Source organism: Musa acuminata, chromosome BXJ3-9 (assembly GCF_036884655.1).
Source record: "Musa acuminata AAA Group cultivar baxijiao chromosome BXJ3-9, Cavendish_Baxijiao_AAA, whole genome shotgun sequence".
Classification (NCBI taxonomy): domain Eukaryota; kingdom Viridiplantae; phylum Streptophyta; class Magnoliopsida; order Zingiberales; family Musaceae; genus Musa; species Musa acuminata.
Window position 1 is genome coordinate 38,957,552 of NC_088357.1, and position 21,880 is coordinate 38,979,431.

At 40.1% G+C, this 21,880-nt stretch overlaps 1 protein-coding gene across 4 annotated transcripts in view; it reads left to right on the forward strand.

Annotated features, from left to right (window-relative positions):
• The first annotated feature begins 1,317 nt into the window (after positions 1 to 1,317).
• Positions 1,318 to 21,880, forward strand: part of LOC103998506 (lysine-specific demethylase JMJ17) — a 53,572-nt gene continuing 33,009 nt past the window's right edge. For 3 of the 4 annotated variants that reach the window (XR_001975627.2, XM_009419990.3, XM_065165839.1), the window contains exons 1-8: positions 1,318 to 2,707; positions 14,133 to 14,190; positions 14,813 to 14,935; positions 15,135 to 15,192; positions 15,290 to 15,426; positions 16,174 to 16,332; positions 16,434 to 16,520; positions 18,011 to 18,211. Coding sequence is in view for 2 of the 4 variants with exons in the window: in XM_009419990.3 (XP_009418265.2) it covers positions 1,371 to 2,707; positions 14,133 to 14,190; positions 14,813 to 14,935; positions 15,135 to 15,192; positions 15,290 to 15,426; positions 16,174 to 16,332; positions 16,434 to 16,520; positions 18,011 to 18,211 (2,160 nt within the window). In the remaining 2 variants the exon portion in view is untranslated. The remainder of the gene's footprint in view (positions 2,708 to 14,132; positions 14,191 to 14,812; positions 14,936 to 15,134; positions 15,193 to 15,289; positions 15,427 to 16,173; positions 16,333 to 16,433; positions 16,521 to 18,010; positions 18,212 to 21,880) is intronic. The other variant, XR_010500895.1, reaches the window with a different exon arrangement.

Sequence of the window (21,880 nt, forward strand, 5' to 3'; positions counted from 1 at the left end):
TTTAATATTAGACCGAACTTACATGTTATCTTATGATCTAAGTCCGAATACACTAATTTCAAACTTACAAGGATGAATATATTTAAAAATGACAACTCTCTCTCTCTCTCTCTCTCTCTCTCTCTCTCTTGTAAAATATTTCTTATTCGGTAAAAGCAAGCTGAGAGTTTTTTTTTAATGTAAAATAGAAACATGAACTTGAGAATACAAAAGTAAAATTAATACAAAAGATTATGAAGAATTAAGGAAATATAATATATAAAATCATATAGATATTAACAAAACAAATATATATCATTTTTTTAAGTTTGTGAAATGTTATTTGTAATAGAAATTTCTATTTCTCTCCCTTGAGGTTGCTCGAAGGAATATATTAAAAAATAAATTGTCTATCGATATTTCTTAAAAGATAAGAGCAAGCTGAAATAAAAAAAAAAGTCAAAGAGAAGCATAAGTTTGAATATATATATATATATATAATTAATTAATTAATTAATTAATATGTGAAAGGTAATTCCTTTCATAAGGGTATTTTTTTGAGCAAAATTCTCTTTTATAGAAGATTTCTGATAAGATAAAAGCAAGCTGAGAATATTAAAAAAAAAAACATCAAAGAGAAGCATAAACATCAGAATAGAAACATGAAATTAATGGAAAATAGCATGAAGAATAATAAAAATCACAAAATTGCACAGGACTACCTTAAAATGAACTAAACCTTGGATGGATCTTATCACTTGGAATTCAGACTATAATTAGACTAAATTTTACGAACTTTGTTGGTTTCCATTGCTACACCCAAAATTTGACATTTATGTACTCCAAAAAGCAAACGGCAATCCAATTTGAGCAATGTCAAATCCATCGTCCTGTATGGTTTTAGTTTTGTCAACGAAGTGAGAATCGTTAGTATAATTCTTTTATCGACAAAGATCTAATGATTACAATTTGTAGGACAATTCATTTTAGATAACGTAATAAAAGTTAAGGTTCGTACAAACATCATTTGAGATCCATATAGTTGAAAAGAAGGATAAAGCAAGAAGAAATCGTTTAGGAATATATATTGAAATGATATAATTAATATTAATGATGCAAGGAGCGATAAAAGATCCGAAATCCGACGAATGACGTGCCCTCTCTCTATTTTGTAGATGGTGTTTCATACCCTCTTATCTTACCTTCCTGCGGATTGGAATAAGAGTTGATTCCTGTTGTGGTCCCACTCACTTATTAGCAAAAACGTGGATAGACAGCGTCGTGTTCTCTCTCCCACCAGGAACATCTTTTTACCGTTATTTCTTTACCAATTATAACACCCCTCTCTCTCTCTCTCTCCCTCCGACCTCGCAACCCTACGCGATCTCCTGATGGGCAAAGGTCGACCGCGCGCCGTCGAGAAGGGCGTCCTAGGCCACGCCCTGGGCAGCGCCGCCTCCTCATCCTCCTCCGCCACCGTCGTCCCTCAGGCACCCGTCTTCTACCCCACCGAGGAGGAATTCGCGGACCCGTTGGCTTTCATCTTCAAGATTCGCCCTCTGGCCGAGCCCTTTGGCATTTGCCGAATAGTCCCTCCCCGGTCCTGGAACCCCCCCTTCGCCCTCGACCGCGCCGCGTTCACCTTCCCCACCAAGTCCCAGGCCATCCACCGCCTCCAGGCCCGACCGCCCTCCTGCGACCCCGCCACCTTCCGCCTCGAGTACGGCCGCTTCCTCGAATCCCACCTGGGCAAGCGATCCCTCCCGCGGCGGGTCGTCTTCGAGGGCGATGACCTTGATCTCTGCCGCCTCTTTAACGCCGTCAAGCGCTACGGCGGCTACGACATGGTTTGTGCGGAGAAGCGCTGGGCCGACGTTGCCCGCTTCGTCCGACCGGCCATCAAGATCTCCGAGTGCGCCAAACACGTCCTCTGCCAGCTCTACCGCGAGCATCTGTACGACTACGAGGAGTACAACAGCCGATTGGACCGGGGAACCAAGAAGGGCAAGAGCACCAGGCGGTGCCCAGATCGGAATACCTCTGCCCAGACCGAGATCCCCAATCGGAAGAGGAGAAGGAAGGGTTTAGGCTGCGAGAGAGCAAAGGAGGTGGTTGAAGAGGTGTTGGATCAGATCTGCGAGCAGTGCAAGAGCGGGTTGCATGGGGAAGTCATGCTCCTTTGTGATCGATGCGATAAAGGCTGTCACTTGTACTGCTTGTCCCCGCCTCTGGAGAAAATTCCATCAGGGAACTGGTATTGCTTGGAGTGCTTGAATTCTGATACGGATTGCTTTGGTTTTGTGCCTGGGAAGCTGTACTCGGTGAATGCATTTAAGCGAATGGATGATCGGATGAGGAGGAAGTGGTTTGGGCAGACAAATGCCAGTCGTGTGCAGATAGAAAAGCGGTTTTGGGAGATTGTGGAAGGCAGATCAGGAGAAGTGGAGGTCATGTATGGAAGCGATTTGGATACATCGTTGTATGGAAGTGGATTCCCTCGTGCAAATGATCCAATTCCATCATCGATAGATCCAAATGTCTGGAGACAATATGCTTCAAGTCCATGGAACCTCAATAACCTGCCAAAGTTGCCGGGGTCAATGCTTCGTGCAGTCCGTGAGAATATTGCTGGTGTCATGGTTCCTTGGCTCTATGTGGGAATGCTTTTTTCATCCTTTTGTTGGCATGTTGAGGATCATTGTTTTTACTCAATTAACTACCTGCATTGGTATGTATATATTTCTGCACAGATACCTTTTCTAATTGATACCATTGTGCTTTATTTGAGTATATTGAGATTGACTATAGATACCGTCTCCAAATTGATACCAAATTGCTTCATTTAAACAGATAGGTATAAGATGATATAATGATGATTAAATCAGTTAGGCATATATTTAGAAGATAGTAAATTATGATAATTTTATTATTGACTTATGTCAGAAAAGTAGATTCCTATTCATTTATTATATATGCATGTGCATCTAGAGTTGAGTTGAAATTCTATTGGTAGCATGGTTTACCGTACTGTACCACTCGGTATGGGCGGTATGTACCGGTTCGATAAAGGACCGATATGGGTAGTACATTGATACACTTTAGTGTATCATGTGTCGATATGCTCGGTATGCTCGATATAGCTCGGTACATACCGTATCGACAGCTGATCGATACACCTTGATTGGTAGTACGGTACGGTATTCAGAACCTTGATTAGGAGTAAGGATTATTGTTTTATGACATGAGAGCATGTTGATATCTTTCATACTATGCTAGTGACCTGTAAAATTGATCCAATTATTTGTCATCTCATTCAATAAAAAGTTGGCATGGTGTTTGCTGATGCATTTCTAGCATGACAAATTTCGATATGTGCTTGTTGGCATGACAATCCTTGATTAGGAGGACTAAGGTCACAATTATGTAAACTTAAATCAGTCATCGGGGCACGTATTTCTTGAAGGTCAAAATCAATTCCATTGGGGCAAGACCTACGATGTTTGAAGCTTCGTTTTATGTGCATCAACTAGGATGCCCTTAAACTAACATGAGTTTCTTTATGCAACAATCTAACAAGTTCATGTTTTGAGCATTTGGACATGGTGAAGGGCTTACTTCATTTGATCGTTTGTATAAAACAATGCCCAATATCATGTTACACATGGTTTAAAACCTTGGGTAAGGGACTGATATGGGTTCAATATGAATTGGTGTATCGATGCACCATGTATTAAAAGGAAAAGAGAAAAAAAGAGGGGGGGGGTGATGTTGGGTTTGGAGGAAGCTGTTGGCTTGTGACAGTAGGTGGTGTAGGAGGAAGAGGAGGAGGAGTCGTACATGGTGAGCTTGCGACAGCAGGCAATTGGATGGCGACCGGCCGACCACTAGAGTTATCGAGAGGAGGGAGACTGGAGTGGTTTGCTTTAACCCTAAATTAAAAGAAAAAAGGGATTGAACCAGGCTTACCACCAAGTTCAGGAGGGTTACTACTTGATAACCAATGAAGCACCCATGAATCATCTGAAAAGGGGTGGTTCGCATTGTCACGGACAAACTTCTAAACAGGATGTTTGATATAATGCTTATGTATGTCCGTGTCTTTTGGTATGTTCATACTTTGCTTAGCATGTAGAGGGACAACCGAAGGTTTAATAGTCCTATTTTAGTTGGGTTTGGTGGCCGTTTTAGGCTTGTAAATAAAAGTTGTGTCATGTGGACACTTGTGAGAGATTTTTGGTTTATAGTGGACCATTTTGACCCTTTGTTGTGCAACTGTTCAGAGCTTGTACAGTTTGTTTGTAATTTGCATTGTCTATGAAGTGTTTTCGGAAATGTTTGCTTGTGGATCCCGAATGAGGCGTTTTCTCTAACCCGTTCTCTCTTTTGTGGGTCCTAAGGGACATGGGAGGCTTTGGGGAGGCTGACCTTTGCGGACGGACACGCAAGGGTGCCGCACGATTTAGGCAAAACCAGCTAAGTCCGTGACAGATGGTATCAGAGCGGGACAAGCACTCATAGAAACACTTAACATACAAACGTGGGGGACTTAACGGGGCTGCGTTGAGGGCAGTCAGCACACGCGCGACCGTTTGGGGGAAAACGGGCATGGAGATGTTGGGAAAAGAAGTCGCTCGGATGAGCGGGCATCTGAGATTGACATTCAGAGGAATGGCCAACCCTTCGCGCAAGAGGCACCACGAGAACAGGCAAGCTTGGAAGAATGCGGAGCGCACAAAGGTTGAGATGGCTGAGTTTGAGCTACAGCTCAACGTTGACAACTATACTTGATGGTGCTCAAGGCAAGCGAGGTGCTTAGTAAAGGATGAGACCATGCAAGGTGGAATGAGTTGCTCAGCGAACGAAAGAGTTGTACAAAGGTCACAGAGGTGAGGGGAATTGCTAACTTAAAGAATTCGGTACTCATGCATGGGCTTGTATGCGGACGATGGAATGTTCGTGGCCATCCCAAGGCGACCGAAACTCGGCGCTATGGAGCATTGAAACTTTCTCTTCGGCATGTGAAGGATACGTCCGTAGGAGGCTGAAGTGTGCAACGAGTTCAGCATATTGCTAAGCCTTGAGTGGTGCAGTGGGGGCTGTATTGACGTGGAGTCGTAATCTAGCAAGTGCGTTTGCAGGAGGCAGAACAATGCACAGTTTGTTTAGCAAATCGGAGTAGTTCAAGGGGATGGTGGTCTCCGAAACGAAGAGAGATGTTGCTCCAACGGGACAGTTATCCAGGAGGGATAAGTCCCGGCTCTCCAGAGGGAGAATCATGTCGGACGGACCTCACATGTTGAGGAGGAGTATCTCAACAAACAACAACTCCACGAAGCTTAATGGACTGAGCAAGCGGCGAGGAGTCGTCGCATGATCTCGCTCGAGAGAATGCATTGGTGGATGCATTGCGAGATCAAGTGGGGGAGCGACCTAAATCAACACGAATGAAGGCATCGGACTCAAGGGAGGGCTGACCCGTGGAATGGTGGGCGCAAGGGCTATCATCAATTCAATGCAAAAACATGGAACGGAGCAACTTGGGTATAACTTGGCGAAGTACCCAAGCCGCATGAAGGGAGCCAACATAGAAGATGGAACATGGAGCGGAGGTATAGTGCTTTCCTTGGATAGAGGTCAAGGGCATAAACTCTTGCAGAGGCAAGAGCAGGATCATGTTGTTCCATGGGTCCTTTATTCTGACGGAGCAGACTTATCTTGCATGGTGCCAAAGACGAAGGGAGCTTCTGAGCACATGCACCTTATATTGGAAAAGCATTTGATGGAGGAACTAAGGCGACTCAATTTGCGGAGGCGAAGTTGGGTTTAGAAGGCCTTGGCACGGGGCAAGAGGACGCGGAGGCGGGTATTCTTGAAGAATATGCCACAGTGTTGCTATTCAAGTTGCCATGACGGAAACGGTGCGCAGCGAAAATTGTGTTGGTAGGGGCAGAGGCCCAGGATTCAGACAATGGTGCACTAATTGCAGCGAAGTCGGGGGACTTCGGGAGCTACTAGGCGACGGACTGTCCTAGAGCGGTGCTTCATCTAAGTGTGACCCAAGAGTGGGTGGATGAAGGTCGATTGCCAAAGGAGCGAACAAAATCGAAGGTGGAAGAGACCCTACGATATATTGGCAGAGGCCACACATGGAGGGATCACAATTCGAGTTTATCCCACAAGGATCAGAATGCAATAGAGATGTCACCAGGAGGCGACATGGTGCAGCGGATCGTGGTGGAACAGTTCGTGGTAATGCGATACACATGAATGAGTCCCATGAGGGACTAGATCATACGGAGGTATGATCGGGAGCTTCTAGAAGCTCAACTTCGGTGAACAACACGACGACAAGAAGGGCTATGGATTCAAGGAGTGAAGGCCATGGTACCGTAGAGGCGGGTCTTCCGTGCGTGCATCGAATTTTGCATCGGATGGAAGCCTTGGTCATCAGCATATGGGGGCTGTGTTTCACCAAGGAAAAAGTTCAAATGCAAGTACCAGTAAGTCCCATGGGAGAGACTTGATCATGCAGAGGTATAATCGAAGCAGCTGGAGAGTTGGATTGCTCTAGAGCCCATATTCGCTTAAGGGAGCCTAACAAGTCAGAGGGCAAGGTCGAGTAAGCAAGCGTTATTACCAAGGAAGCTAAGGAGAACAGAATCGGTGCAAAACCTACAACGTGATGGTAGAGTCCATACATGAGAGTTGCAGTTTGTCTTTCCATCGACCAAAGGGATTTGCTTGGAGAACATCGAGGTGTTGAAGCAGGGGGTCGAAAGAGGCGAGTAAGCGACGATGAGTCCAGGGGGACTTAGCTACCCAAAATCAAGCATCAGTTAGAATGGAGGTGGACTCGGAGGAGTACCATAGAGGCATATCTACTGATTGTGAAGAAAAGGGATGCAGATGCGAGACGACGGATAGTAGTGCCATGGACATGGCAGCGCCATGGTACCGCAGAGGCGGGACTTCCGTGAAAGCCATTGATCCCTTGCTCTCATGGAGGGAGAGCGCTTCGTCGTGAAAGGGGTCGAGGAGGTGGAGCATGCAGAGGCAAACTCCAAGTACCGAGATAAGGCTGAAGGGCAGAGGCCAAGGAACTTCATAAGACCGGTGTCGACGAGCTTCTCATCAAGATAGCAAAAAATGAAGGACTTCGGGTCAAGCAAGAGTGCATGACCAAGGAACGAAGTAGGCAGTACGCGGTGCTGTACCTTTGTTACTCAGTGGAGTAGGTGACAGGGTTGATGGAGAAGACGGTACAATCCCAGAGGCGACTAAACCTATGAAAGAATTACTTCAAGTTGGGGTGAACTTCCTGCATTCCAGAAGTTCGATGGTATTGAGAAGGTGAATCACAGTAACTAACTCAACGCAAAGAGTGCAAACACTAAGTGCTTCAGAAGTGTGAGCAAAGAGCAGACGAAGGCCAGTAACCAGCTCGATGCATGGAGTACAACCTCGAGGAGGCGGGCGAAGTCAAGTAACCTTTGCCTTCTCAACTCTTAAGAGAATGGGCGAAACCGAGTACCCCAATTCTCTTATCTATCCAGCAGAGGAGCTATGCACATATTTAAAGACCCTTCTGAGATAATGGAAGACAATAGTTGTCAAATCCTCACCAACGGTGATCAGTGCTACTAAGAGTAGATTGTTCGTTTCATTTCCCAACAAAATGCCAATCGAAAGCGGAAGTGATGCGAACCTACTTGGAAGTGACAACTAAGTGAAAGAAGAGTCAATGGGCAAATTTTGTGGAGGAAGGACCCAAAACTTCAGAAGTTTGCGAGACGATGCTCGTTAAAGCTCCAACAAGCATCCACCCAATTTAAGCAGCATGAACATTTGAGAGACTGGCGTATAGTAAGGATGGTCTTTTCGTTCATTTGGAGGATCCGCTGGAACCAACAGGGATCAAAACAACTCAGCCAACCCCACAATAGATTCAGAGTCATTGGCGAGTTGAAGCAGCATGATAGATCAAAGGTTCGACTACTAAAAAAAAAAAAAAAAACAGCAGCGGAGAGCAGCTGGGAGCCAAGAGGCGCATTGCAGTTGGAGCAGAAGATTGAAGACTCAACAAAAGCGAGGAGTTGCAGTGTCGACAAAGGCTTCGACGAGGACGTCGAAGGAATAAGCGGGGGAGAATGTCATGGACAAACTTCTAAACAGGATGTTTGATGTAATGCTTATGTATGTCCGTGTCGTTTGGTATGTTCATACTTTACTTAGCATGTAGAGGGACAGCCGAAGGTTTAATAGTTCCATTTTAGTTGGGTTTAGTAGTCGTTTTAGGCTTGTAAATAAAGGTTGTGTCATGTGGACACTTGTGAGAGATTTTCGGTCTGTAGTGGACTATTTTGACTCTTTGTTGTGCAACTGTTCAGAGCTTGTACAGTCTGTTTGTAATTTGCATTGTCTTTGAAGTGTTTTCGGAAATGTTTGCTTGTGGATCCCGAATGAGGCGTTTTCTTTAACCCGTTCTCTCTTTTGTGGGTCCTAAGGGACATGGGAAGCTTTGGGAAGGCTGACCTTTGCGGACGGACATGCAAGGGTGTCGCACGATTTAGGCAAAACCAGCTAAGTCCGTGACAGCATGCCAATTCATGCTCGGGTTGGTAAAAACAGCATGGTCTGTGCTGGTCCATGTGAAATTTAGAACCTTGATCTACTGTCCATTTTGTGTTGGTCTAGTGAATTTACAAAATACTCCAAAATCACATGTATATATATGAATCTTTATTTTCTGATGTGTGCACTTGTAGGATTTTATGTATGCACATTTAGTGGTCCACAGTTTGTTTTACCACCTGGACACTTGCCTTGGCACCTAGGCGAATGGAGGTAAAAACAAGAGGTTGAAATAACATGAATCATTTTGGTACTTACAATTATCTATTCTAGGTAGCTCCTTTTGTCACCCCAGATTATGGTTTGGCAAAATTGTTATTGATCATAATCTCGGTTTGATCGATGAGGTGGGCACCTTGTACTGGCACCGATTTGGAAGAAGTACTCCAGGGCACAGGCTTTCTGAAATTCTAATAGAGGTTACAAAAGTTATCTTATTTATCAACAGAAACAATAATGCTTTGCCATTTGAGTTGCTTGGAGATCCTCCTTGCTATAATGAATTGTTTTTTGTTGAAGCTTCTTAATCTAATGTATGTATGACTCAATAGCTTGTTTATGCCTTCTAGATGATGCACTTAAAAGACATTCTTGTCTCAGTTGATTGCTTTGCTCGATTCAGATTGGTGCAGCAAATGTGAGAATAAGATGTAAAATTGGTTTTTAAGTTTGAGTCCTAAGATGAAAGGTTCAGCTGGTTGGGTAGGATCTCGAGTTGTTTAGTTGGGTGAGTTAGTGAGCTAAGCTTAGTTATAATCTAGGTTTATCTTAAATGTATTTGGTTGTCATTTTAGGGGACTGTCTTGTTCGTGTGAAAGTTATTATTTCAGGTGCCTAATTTTTGGCCCTTCTTTGAAATAATGTCTTTGGATTCAAATTAATCTTGGTTGGGCGACTGCTTTGTGTGCTTTCATCCATGCTATTAGGAGGTGGAGAGTGTTTATGCCTTGTAAAGGTTATAATTAACTGTTTTTTAGGAAGTGCAGAGTGGGGCTGAAGCAATCTTTTATGATGAATAATCACTACTGTAAAGGTGAAAACTATGCATCAACTTTGAAGAAGAATAGTAAAACAAAAGGTGGCGATACGCCCTAAATTAGGACTTCTTTATCTATGTTACAATAACAAGCTGTAATGGTCCATTTTCCGACTATGTGGGGGTGGTTACATGGATTTTTTTCTGTCATTGAACTTAGTACAAAATAATATCTTTAGCTAAATCAAAAGTTTGTTTATACTTTCTAGTCATCATCTTGTCTAACTATAACGGTTATATATCTCCTTATAACACATCCATACTTATATTCTGTGTCAAATTTATGTCTAATTGTTCACCAATGAAAACATTTGTTATTCTATCATCCACCTTAACATTCTCATTTCAATGATACCAAAATTTTAGATATATTGTTTCTTGATCATAAATCCATAAAGCATGATTGGCCTAACAATAATCTTGTTAATTTTTCTTTTAATCTAAAGAATATCTGATGACGATAGAAAACTGCTTGCATCTTTTTCTTCTTCAACCACCCAGGTTCCTCTTTTTTAAAGTCACTAGCATTTACTTTATGAGCATAACTTCATCAATATTTCCTTCATATTGAATAATCAAACTAAAGTACCTAAAATTCTTACTTAAACTACTTCTTCATTCATTTTAACTACATTTGTAATTTTTGTTTAGTATTACTTGAATTACATCTCATGTATTAAGTCTTACTCCTGTTTAATTTAAAGCATCTTCATTTTAATTCTTGTTTCTACTCAAGTTTGAAACTAATTCCATTTGAACTTTCATTAATTAAAATAATATCATTAACAAATAACATATATCATGAAGCTTTGTCCTGTTTATGCATATGAAAGCAAGTTTATCCATTATTAATTTGAAAAGATAAGAACCAAGATCGATCTCAAATAATCAGTGATAGAAAACTTGTTATGCACACTCCCTGGTATTTAAACATTAGTGACTAGATTGTTATACATATCTTTCATGACATTAATATAAATAGTGACTATACCTTTTTTTTCTAAAATCCACAATAATAAATCTCTAGGAACATTATAGATTTTTTCTAAATCAATAAAAACTATTTCCAAATAATTATTTTTTCTTATAATTTTCATTAATTGCCTTAAAATAAATATCTTCATGGTCGATCTAGCAAGCACAAACTAAAATTACTTATTTCACATCTTATTTTATCATCAATCACTCTTCATAACTCATTATTTTAATCTCTATAAATAGAATAGCTGTGGATTTTTTTAATTGTTAAAGTATCTTTAAATAAACTAGTCAATCAAATTATGCCTAATCTTTGAACGCCATTCAAACCTCAATATAAATACCATCAGGTCCCGCATTCTTATTTTTTTCCAGTTTTTTTTTACCTTAGTTTTAATTTCACAAACAAATCTATGGAGACTACAGAATTTTTTATCCCTACCACTATTTTCTATCCCTTGAGATAAGGTTTTTTAGAATGTTCACTACATAATTTCTAGCAATATTTTTTCCATAAACCTTGTATTTGTCATACTTATGACCCTTTTTTATTCTTTTTTGGTCACTATATATCTTATAAAAATTTACTCATTTTTTCCATTTTCCAATTTTTAAGCATGATCTCTAGTAGCAAATGCGTTTCAACTTTCTCGCACCACCATCAGATCTCTCCAAAAGCTACAGTTTTGTTTTTAGATTCTCCAAAAATTTCCAATGCTATGCTGCTAATTTTAGTGGCCATCAACAATCATATGATATTAATATTGTCCATGTCCAAGTTCCAAACCTTTCTCTTTTTGCATTTTAATTATTAAGAGCCTATAATCCGTACACATAACCCTATTGGCATTTCTAGTTAAAAAAACAATTTATATGATTGTAAACATGAGTCATGAGCACTCTTAAAAGTTAAAATAATCAAGCATTTGTCTTTTTTTTCTTGAAGTGATTAGTGACATTTATGAAATCATAAGTAACAAAATCTACACCATGCCCTTGTTTCTCTTTTTACGGCTGAAGTTCCAATGTACTTATTTGAAAGTGGTCATCCAAAACCCTTCAATTGTAAATTCATTTGAAGGCATTCCTTCTATAACTCTAAACATTTCCAAAAATGATTCTTGGTTTGATCATCCAATTCAATATGAGATGCTTATGATATTCAAAATCTCTTCTCCCTATACTAAATTTAAAACACTAGTAGTCAAATGCCATAAATTGTTTATTTCCTTCTAATATTGGCTGCGAATATTTTTTTCTACTTTTAGGAGTTACTGCTTCCTACTCATCTTTGTCACTGATATAATATTTCTTGATTGTTCTATCTATCATATGTGTTTTTTGACCTCATTTAAAGGTTCTCTGGACTTCACATCTGGCATTTGTGCGGGGTATCTAGGAAATTTTGGTGCCTACAGACTAGAAGATTTTGTTGATTAATCTTCAATTTCCTCAAACGTCTTTACATTTTTTTTATACTTGTTATGATTAACCCTTTCTCTAGCCTTCATGATTTTATCTTCATTCATGGTTGCCATGTTGGAGTAATTGCATATGTTTGTTCCAATGTTGGATAGACTTGGGCATGCATTTTTGCTTTTTGGGTGTAATTTTTTTGTGGGGACATAGATTGTTCGCACTGTCTTGGCACCTGCCTGCCCTGGCTGTCACATAGTTTCTTGCAGTACTGCATTCTGTCACACTATGTTTACACATGGTTATGTTTAAGGTGCATTTAGTTACAAAGGCATCATCACCATGCTGGCTATATCTTTCTATGCCAATGCATGTCAAACTGGATCTATGTTTACCATGCTGGCAGAGCTCCATATTGGTCATACATGTGTATAGAATGGTTGGTAAATAATGCAGCTAAAAAAGCATAACATATGAGCATTCTTCCATGAGCAACATATAAGTAAGGAATCACAAGACAGTCATTTTTCTTAATCAATGCTCGCAATTTTGATCCATACCGACGTACCGTGCCTTGCTCGGTATGGTACATACCAAGGTGTACCAACGGTATATTAGGGCGTACCGAGTGGCATGCCTAAAATAGCTAAAAACACTAGTACTTATTGTATTAGTGTTTTCAACTATTTTAGCTAAAATAGCTGAAAGGTCGGTAATGGTCAAAATCGATCGGTACCCCCGGTACAAGTCAGTACCGTCCGATATAGCCCTGTATCGCTTGATACGGGGTAAAAAATTTGGTACCGCCCAGTGGCAAGTGGTCCGTGTGCCGAGAGGCTCTCAGACCGGTATGTACCGTCGATACACATCGAAATTAAAAACCATGCTCTTAATATGCATTAGACATCCTGATTGTTTTAAATATATGTTGTCTGAAAGTTCCCTGGTTTTTGAACCTGAGGAAAATTTTCAACAGTCAGTCAGCAGTGGCTAGCAATCATGGGTAGGATATATTGCTAGATAGAAAATTCAGAGGCAATAGGATCTTTTCATTCAACTTTTTTTGAGAATCTGATATTGTGGAATATATCTGTTCATGATTTTGAAAAGAAGATTTGACAGAGACAAGCATGTTATAGCTAATGTTGGGTCATTGTTTAGATAGGCAATTCAACCTAATTAAACTGCACATCTCACCTATAAATGTACAAAATTTTAGGTATCTAATGGGAGTTTTATGTAAGCCAAATGCTTTGCATCATTTTCCTATCTAGTGGATAAAGGGACATTATCCAATGACTTAAGAGATGTATCAGCCATTGGTGTAGTTCTTTTAAGTATATGGTTGGTGCTGGATGTTTGTATGATCACATAACCTTGTTTTGTAAATCAAAAAATAATTCCATCCCTTGTATTTGTGTAAATGTGTGAAACATAGCACATCAACAAGTAGATACGAGGTTAATGAAGGATGCTCATATCAGGGTTTTGAATACCGGTCTGTATCGGCATATCGAGCTTTGCTTGGTATGGTACGTATCGGTATATACTGTCGGTACGTTAGAGTGTACCGATGGTACATCCTAAAACCTTAAAAATACCTTCACCTACCATACCAGGGTGTACCGATCGGTATGCCTCGATAACGGTCGAAATCTAAGGCGGTATCGGCCGGTACACCTCGGTACTGGTCAAAACACTGGTACTGTCCTATAGAGGATGGTCTGTGTACCGGTATCCTCTTGGACCGGTACGTACTGCCCGTATCGGGTGGTACATATCGAAATTGAGAATCCTGGTTCATATGATCATGTAACCTTGTTCATGTATCATGTGAACATAAGCACCTTACCTCAATGAATCTGGCTTTGAAAAATTTTGTCAATCTAGAAACATAACCGATTGATACCACATTTTATTACCTTCTTTTGTTTTGATTCTTGTTTTTAAATTTTGGTTTATGTCATTTTCTAATACTCAACAGAATACAAAAAGACTGCACATTTTTCTTTTGCACATACATGTTCACATAAGTTTTAATAGTTCTTCCAGCGGCAATTATTTAATCTAATTTGGCATTGTGTAATTTCAGGGGAGAACCAAAGTGTTGGTATGGTGTGCCAGGATCTGAGGCTAATGCTTTTGAGCAGGTAATTTGTCTTCTTAGTCATCTATAAATACTTGTATATCCAATGAATTTGTAACAGTAGTACTGGAGTCAACAAGATTCTGTAGTTAAATATGACACTCAAATATCTTAAATTTTATCAGTGTTTCCTCTATATCATAAATGGAGTGGTCAGCAGTTTCTTATGGAATTTTTTTTGTGGACGAGACGTTGAAATCTTGCTGAAGCACGCATGAGAAGAAAAATGGTTTTAAGTCATTTGATGGTTCATTTTGGTTGAATTATTGTTTCAAATGTATTGCTTCTTGTTTAGACAAAAGTTTTTGTAATTTAGAACTTAATTAAAATATAAACATTCAAAGCCAAGACATGCAGGGCGGAAATACAGTGGAGATGTAGAATATTTAATAAGCTTTGAACTTTGATGAGGTTGACTATGTGACTATTAGCTCATCAATTTTGTTTTGTATGCTGCATAACTGGATGTTTGTAATAGATCCACTTTCATGCATGTCCAAGAAATATGATCTTCTCATGCATTGTTGAAATATCTTTTTATCTTTTTGGTCATTTTATTGGATGAATCTTTTGGACCATCTTGATCCTCATGGTTTTAGCTAACCTGTTCTTTTTCGTGTTTACAGGTTATGCGAACGACTCTTCCAGATCTATTTGAGGCACAACCAGATTTGCTTTTCCAGCTTGTCACAATGCTTAATCCCTCTATTTTGCTGGAAAAGGGTGTTCCAGTTTATAGTGTTCTGCAGGTTAGTGAAATGAAAAAGTTTTATCCAAAATGTTGTTTTCTCGTATGGTACTGGGAGTGTGATCATTCTTTCTCATTCAGATTTATCCTTAACATGAAAGGAGATGACAGCTTTTTGTAACTTTTTTTGGTGGTAATAGTAATAGTATTTCATGTTGGAAACATTTATGTGACCTTTTAAGAGATGCACTCCTTTGCAGGAGCCTGGAAACTTTGTCATTACTTTTCCAAGGTCCTTTCATGGTGGTTTCAATTTTGGTAGGTAGTCATTTAATTAACTGACCAGTGGTGTTGTGAATTCCAAATCTAGTTCATTTTGTAATTTATTCAACAAAGCTTAACGGCTGGGTTTCAGGCTTAAATTGTGCTGAAGCTGTCAATTTTGCTCCTGCGGACTGGTTGCCTCATGGTGGAGTTGGAGCAGACTTGTATCGGTTGTATCGAAAGGCTGCTGTTTTATCTCATGAAGAACTTCTTTGTGTAGCTGTTAAGGTTGACTTCATTGTGACCTTGCTGATGCTCTTTTTTATGTTATTGACTTTGGAAAGGCTTGTCAACTTTGAATATGTCTAATTTTTTTCTTTTTCATTTCTTATTGTGTCATTGCATTTACTAAATGTGGTGTTACTTTGTTCATTTTAGCCATATCTATAAAACATATGGTGACCTGTTAAATTTGATTATTGGCTAATTCCTAATTGCATTTATTTTACAATTTCCTTATCGACATTGTTATTATGTTTAGTTCCATTTCAGGTTTGTTTATATGTTGATTAATATGTTTTGATCAAATTTATAAAATGATGAACACCTACCTAAAGAAAATGAGTACTCTGTGATGATCATGAAAACTTGTGCAACCATATGAAAATTGCAAAAAAATACTTGGTAGCAAAACAGGATGTCTTTTGACATTTTGTTTACACAATTTGTCACATCTATACTATATATTCTTTTCATGATGTAGCTGTTGACTCCATGTGATCATCCTATGATTTTTTGGTAATATTTTATTTTATTTGCCATTTCTTTCAGGCCTGTACTGTTCTGTATGGTTACTTTCTCATATTCTTAATTTCAACAATTGGCCAATGTTTTCAAAGTTTGCCTTCGCACAATGCTATGCAGACTTGTCATTTTTCCCTAGTGGTTCTTGGTTCAAATTTTGGTGTTAAAATCAATGGTACTGTTTCCTAGGGCATTTAAATCTTCCTAACTTCATTTTACACTCTTTGGTAGAGCGACTGTGATTCCAAAGCTTTGCCTTATCTGAAGGAAGAAATGCAGATGGTATTTGTTAGAGAAAAGAAGTATAGGGAGCAGTTGTGGGTTAATGGTATTGTCAGATCTTCTCCAATGTGCCCAAAGAAACATCCCAATTATGTGGGCTGTGAAGAGGTAGATTCTTTTTTATTTGTTGTGCCTAACTGTCTATCTCAGTTCGCAAATTTGCTTCAAGTCTTTTTCTGATATGATCAAGAACCTGAGAAATTTTGTAGGATCCTGCATGCGTTATATGTCAACAGTATCTTTATCTTTCCGCCATTACATGCAGCTGCAGACCATCTACTTTTGTCTGCCTTGAGGTATGTTGTTGTCTTGGAAATAATAACTATTCTCAGCCAAGAACATATGTTGTCTAAGTAAATAGGAAATAGTTTAGGTAAAGATGTTAACATGATTACCATGCAAATGTTAACAAATAACTCAAATTTCATACCAATTTTGGTTATCTTTCTTCCACATGACTCCTCAGATTCTTGAATTACATTAATGTGGCTGTAGATACCAAGATTCTAGATCTCGATACAGATATTTGTACCAGTTCACTGTTGGACCACTACAGGTCTGGCATATTAGGATCTATGTTCTTTCTAGCTTGCCTTTTCACTATTGTCTTTGTCTCTTTAAGAAGAAAAATGGTAATGGCAATTTAAGGGGGTATGTACCAGCAACCAACTTAAATGATAAATGGAAGCAAGCATCCATGTGTAAGTGTTGTTCATCAAGTTAAAAAAATTTCACCACTTTTATTCAAACATAAGCTGCAGATGTTGGCAAAATTCTGGATTACATGCATCAAACAGTCTGAGTCTCCTAAACATCTCTCTTAAAAAAATCCGATGACTGCCATTTGAATGGAACAAAAAAGATGCTTTGTGCAAGTATATATCCAATCTAGGATCCTGCTCAGCTTGGTAAAACAAAAGTAATGAGCATCAGTTTCTTCTATGTATGAGTGATTATAAAAAATGCCTGATAGTAAAGGGGTCTTTAAGTTGCATAATTAATTTATTTTATTTTGCTTCCTAATATTATTAATACTAGCAGCAGCTTTTTTTTAGCTCCCTTGATCAGCAACTTTTTGTTCTTTCTTTTGGAATGTGACAATTATAAATCATTTTTGATTAACATGATTCTCATGCGTGTTTTGGATTTGGACTACCACATTGTCTTTTTCATTCACGTATGAGATAAATAGTAGCATCTGCTCTCTGTTTTAGCATCTTTTCAAACCATAGATAATTGTCTTGGTTTCTAACACTAGGATGAAGACACTTTATGGTGCACCTTGACACCTTGAACCAAGAAAGCATGGTGCCATCATTTTCGTTGAAAGTTATTATAGAATATTGGTTTTACATTTTATAGTGATTTATCTAAGGATCCTAAAGAAATTACACTTTCTGATTAATCACGATTCACCATTTCTGCAGATTCAGTCATTGGGACAAGTTTGCATAATGGAATTATGGAAGTGTCATATTCCTAAAATATTTGTCACTTGACACTTGTGTTGTCCTTAACAGTAGTAACACATGTTTCAGTTATGTTCACCTTTGGCGTAGTTTGTGACACTCTTTATTTTGTTGATCAGAAAGCTAATGAAACACTTGGCTAGGATTTCCTATGTGGTCTACACATGGTTGACACTAGATGATGCAAAATTTACTTTCTCATTAACTCAGTCATGTCATAATTTCACAAGTGTGAGAAAGTTGTGGAAATTTTCATGCTTGCTGGTCTTTGTGGTGTAGCATTTTGATAACCAAGATCCTTTTTTTTAATCTGTTAGCATTGGAGGCATCTTTGTGAATGCAAACCCGAAAAGCATCATCTCCTTTACCGTCATACTCTCGCGGAGCTTGGTGATCTATTGCATATGGTGTCTTCTGTATCTGAAATGACAAACATGGTGGAGACCTTACAAAATAGACTTTCTCAAGGCCCAGGGTGTAATTTATATCCTAATAGATCAAGTGCCATAACAAAGAAGGTTCTTTTACACTTTTGTATGCTATCTCGAAAAAATATGAGATTTTTTTCCCATATGAACTTTTTCAATAATATATTTTTTGCATTTGAAAATAATTTTACATGATGACTTTTATAATTATCTTGTCAAATTTTGAGCTGTGATTCTTCAATTTGCAGAGATTTATCTTTAAATGAAAAAATAAATCTAACTCCTTTTGGATTAAATAACTGCAGTACCACCTAGTTAATTGGGTTTGCTGAAAATAACATATTAATATCCTGATATTTGTTATAATGAATTAAAATAATACTTTAAGGAAGAAGCGGAAAGAAATTTTTGAAACCAAAGATATACACCATTATTCATTACAAAAAATAAACGTGATTCCAAGCAAGGATTGTTGTGAAGCTATGTCGAACTGTCATGGACAAAGCTATAAACAGAGTGTTTGATGTAATGCTCATGTTTGTACAACATGTAAGGGCTGACAATAGGCTTGGCAGCCCTAGTTTGGTTGGATTTTGTGGTTGTTTCAGGCTTGTAAACGTAGGTTGTGCAGTCGTCATGCAGAAGCAAAACTACCCAGAAATAGGCTATCTAGGTAGTCATTTTGGGGGTTTTCTAGTTCCGCAGAGTGGTACGAAGTGTCAGTTAGTACAACACCTAGGAGCTACCCTAGTGGCACATAATTGGATAGGCCTTTAGGGTAGTGTCTAGTGCTGGTTCGTTGCATTGTTTTGTAGCAGTGTCATGTGGGCAATTGTGGGGACTTTGGTTTGTGGCGGACCACCTTGGACCCTTTATCATGTGACCGTTTAGAGCTTGCGAAGTCTGTGTTTGATTAATGCATTACGTATCAAGTGTTTGCTGAAATGACTACTTGTGGATCTTGAATTAAATGCTTTCTCTAACTTATCTTCTCTTTTATAGGTCCTTAGGGACCATAAGAGGTTTCGGGGGGATTGACTCTTTAAGGACAGACATGCAAGGGTGTCGCACGAATTAGGCAAACCAACTAGGTTCGTGATAGATGGTATTAGAGCAGGACAAGCACATTTAGAAATATTTGACATGCAAATGTGAGGGATCTAGCGGGGCTGTGTTGAGGGCAGCTAGCACGTGCAATCGTTTGGGGGAAACGAGCATTGAGGTATAAGAAAAGGAGTCGCTCAGAGCGGACATCCAAGATTGACATTTAGAGGAATGACCAACCCTTTGTGCGAGAGATACCACGAGGACAAGTGAGTCGGGAAGAACGCGTAGTGCACAAAGGTTGGAATGGTTGAGTTCGAGCTGCGGATCGATGTTGGCAACTAAACTTGACGGTACTTAAGGCAAGGCGTAGGGTGCTTGGCAAAGGATGAGACTATGCAAGGTGGGTTCCTCAATGATCGAAAGAGTTGTGCAAAGCTCATAAAGGTGAGGTGAATTACTAACTCGAAGAATTCGGTACTCATGCAAGGGCTTGTATGCGAACGATGGATTGTTCGTGGCCATCCTAAGACGACCGAAACTCGGCGCAGTGGAGCTTTGAAACTTTTTTTTTTTTTAGTATGGGAAGGATACGTCCATAGGAGGTTGAAGTGTGCAGCAAGTTCAATATATTGCTAGACCTTGAGGGGTGCAGCAGGCGTTGTATTAGCGAAAAGTTGTAATCTATCAAGTGCGTTTGCCCTCCGCACTTATTAAGCAAGACGAAGTAGTCTAAGAGGATGGTGGTCTCCGAAACTTCCAGAGGGAAGGATGCGAAGAGGAAAGTTGCTCCAATAAGATAGATATCCAGGAGGGATAAATCTCGGTTCTCTAGAGGGAGAATCATGTGCAACAGACTACACATGTTAAAGGGTACCTCAAGACAACAACTCCACGAAACTCAATGGACCGACTGAGTGGCGAGGAGTCGTTGTATGATCTTGCATGAGGTAATGTGTTGGTGGATACATTGTGAGATCAAGTGGGGGAGTAACCCAAGGCAATACCAAATGAAGGCACACTTGGAGCCGATGTGAAATAGTGGGTGCGAGGGCCACCAACAACTCAATGCAAACCAAAGGGCGGAGCAACTTTGGTGGAACTTTGTGAAGTGCCTAAGCCGCATGAAGGGAGTCGACATAGAAGATAGAACATGGAGCAGGGGCACGAAGCTTTCTTTGGACAGAGGTTAAGGATATGAACTCTTGTAGAGGCAAGAGTGAGATCATGTTGATCCATGGGTCCCTCATTCTGATGGAGCAGACTTATCCTGCATGGTGCTAATGACAAAGGGAGCTTCGAGGCATATGCATATTATCTCGATGAAGCATTTGACGGAGGAACTAAGACAACTTAACTTGCATAAGCGAAGTTGGGATCAGAAAGCCTTGGCACGGGACAAGAGGACGCAAAGGCGGGTACTTTTGAAGAATATGCCACAGTGCTGCCATTCGAGTTGTCGTGAAAGAAGCGGTGCACATCAGAGATTGTACTGGGGGGCAAAAGCCTAGGATCCAAACAATGATACACCAACTTCAGTGAAGTCGATGGGCTTCGAAAGCTACTAGGTGACGGACTGTCCTAAAGTTGTGCATTGTCCGGGTGTGACCCGAGTGCGAGTGGACGAATGTCGATTGCCAAAGGAGCGACCACAATCATATGTGGCAGAGGCCTTGCGATGTGTTGTCAGAGGCCACACATGGAGAGATCGCAGACCGAGTTCATCCTATAAAGATCAGAATGTAATAAAGATGTCACAAGGAGGCGACATGGTGCACCAGATTGTGGTGGAACTATCCAAGGCAATGCGACATACGCGAGAGAAATCCCGCAAGGGACTTAATCATATAAATGTATGATCGTGAGCTACTGGGAGCTCCACTTCAGTGAACAACACGATGGCAAGAAGGGCTATGGATTCAAGGAGTGAATGTCATGGTACCACAGAGGTGGATATTCCTTGTGTGCATCAAATTTTGTATTGGATGAAAGCCTTAGTCATTAGCATATGGGGGTTGTGTACTACCGAGGGGGAATTCCGAGTGCAAGTACCAATGAGTCCCATGGGGGGGGGATTTGATCATACGAAGGTATGATCGGAGCGACTGGAGAGTTAGATTGCTCCAAAGCTCATATTCGCTTAAAGGAGCCTGACAAGTTAGAGGACAAAGTTAAGTAAGCGAACGTTGCTACCAAGGAAGTTAAGGAGAATATAATCGGAGCGAGTTCTGCAACATGACAGTGGATGTCATGCATGAGAGTTGCAGTTTATCTTTCCATCGACCAAGGGGAATTGCTTGGAGACCACAATGGTGTTGAAGTAGGTGGTCGAAAGGGGTAAGGAAGCGAGGGACTCAGCTACCCAAAATCAAGTGTTGGTTAGAATAGAGGTAGACTCGGAGGAGTGCTGTAGTGTCGTAGAGGCGGATCTACCGATCGCGAAGACAGGGACACATATGCAAGAAGACAGATTATAGGGCCATGGGCATGGTAGCGTCATGGTACTACATAGGCGAGACTTCCGTGGAATTATCGATCCCTTGCTCTCATTGGAGGGAGAGCGCTTAGTCCTGAAATGGGCCGAGGAGGTGAAGAATGCAGAGGCAAACTTCAAGTATCGAGACAAGGTTGAAGGGCAGAGGCCAGTGAACTTTGTAAGATTGGTGTTAATGGGCTTCTTATCAAAATATTCAAAAGTGGAGGACTTCGGGTCGA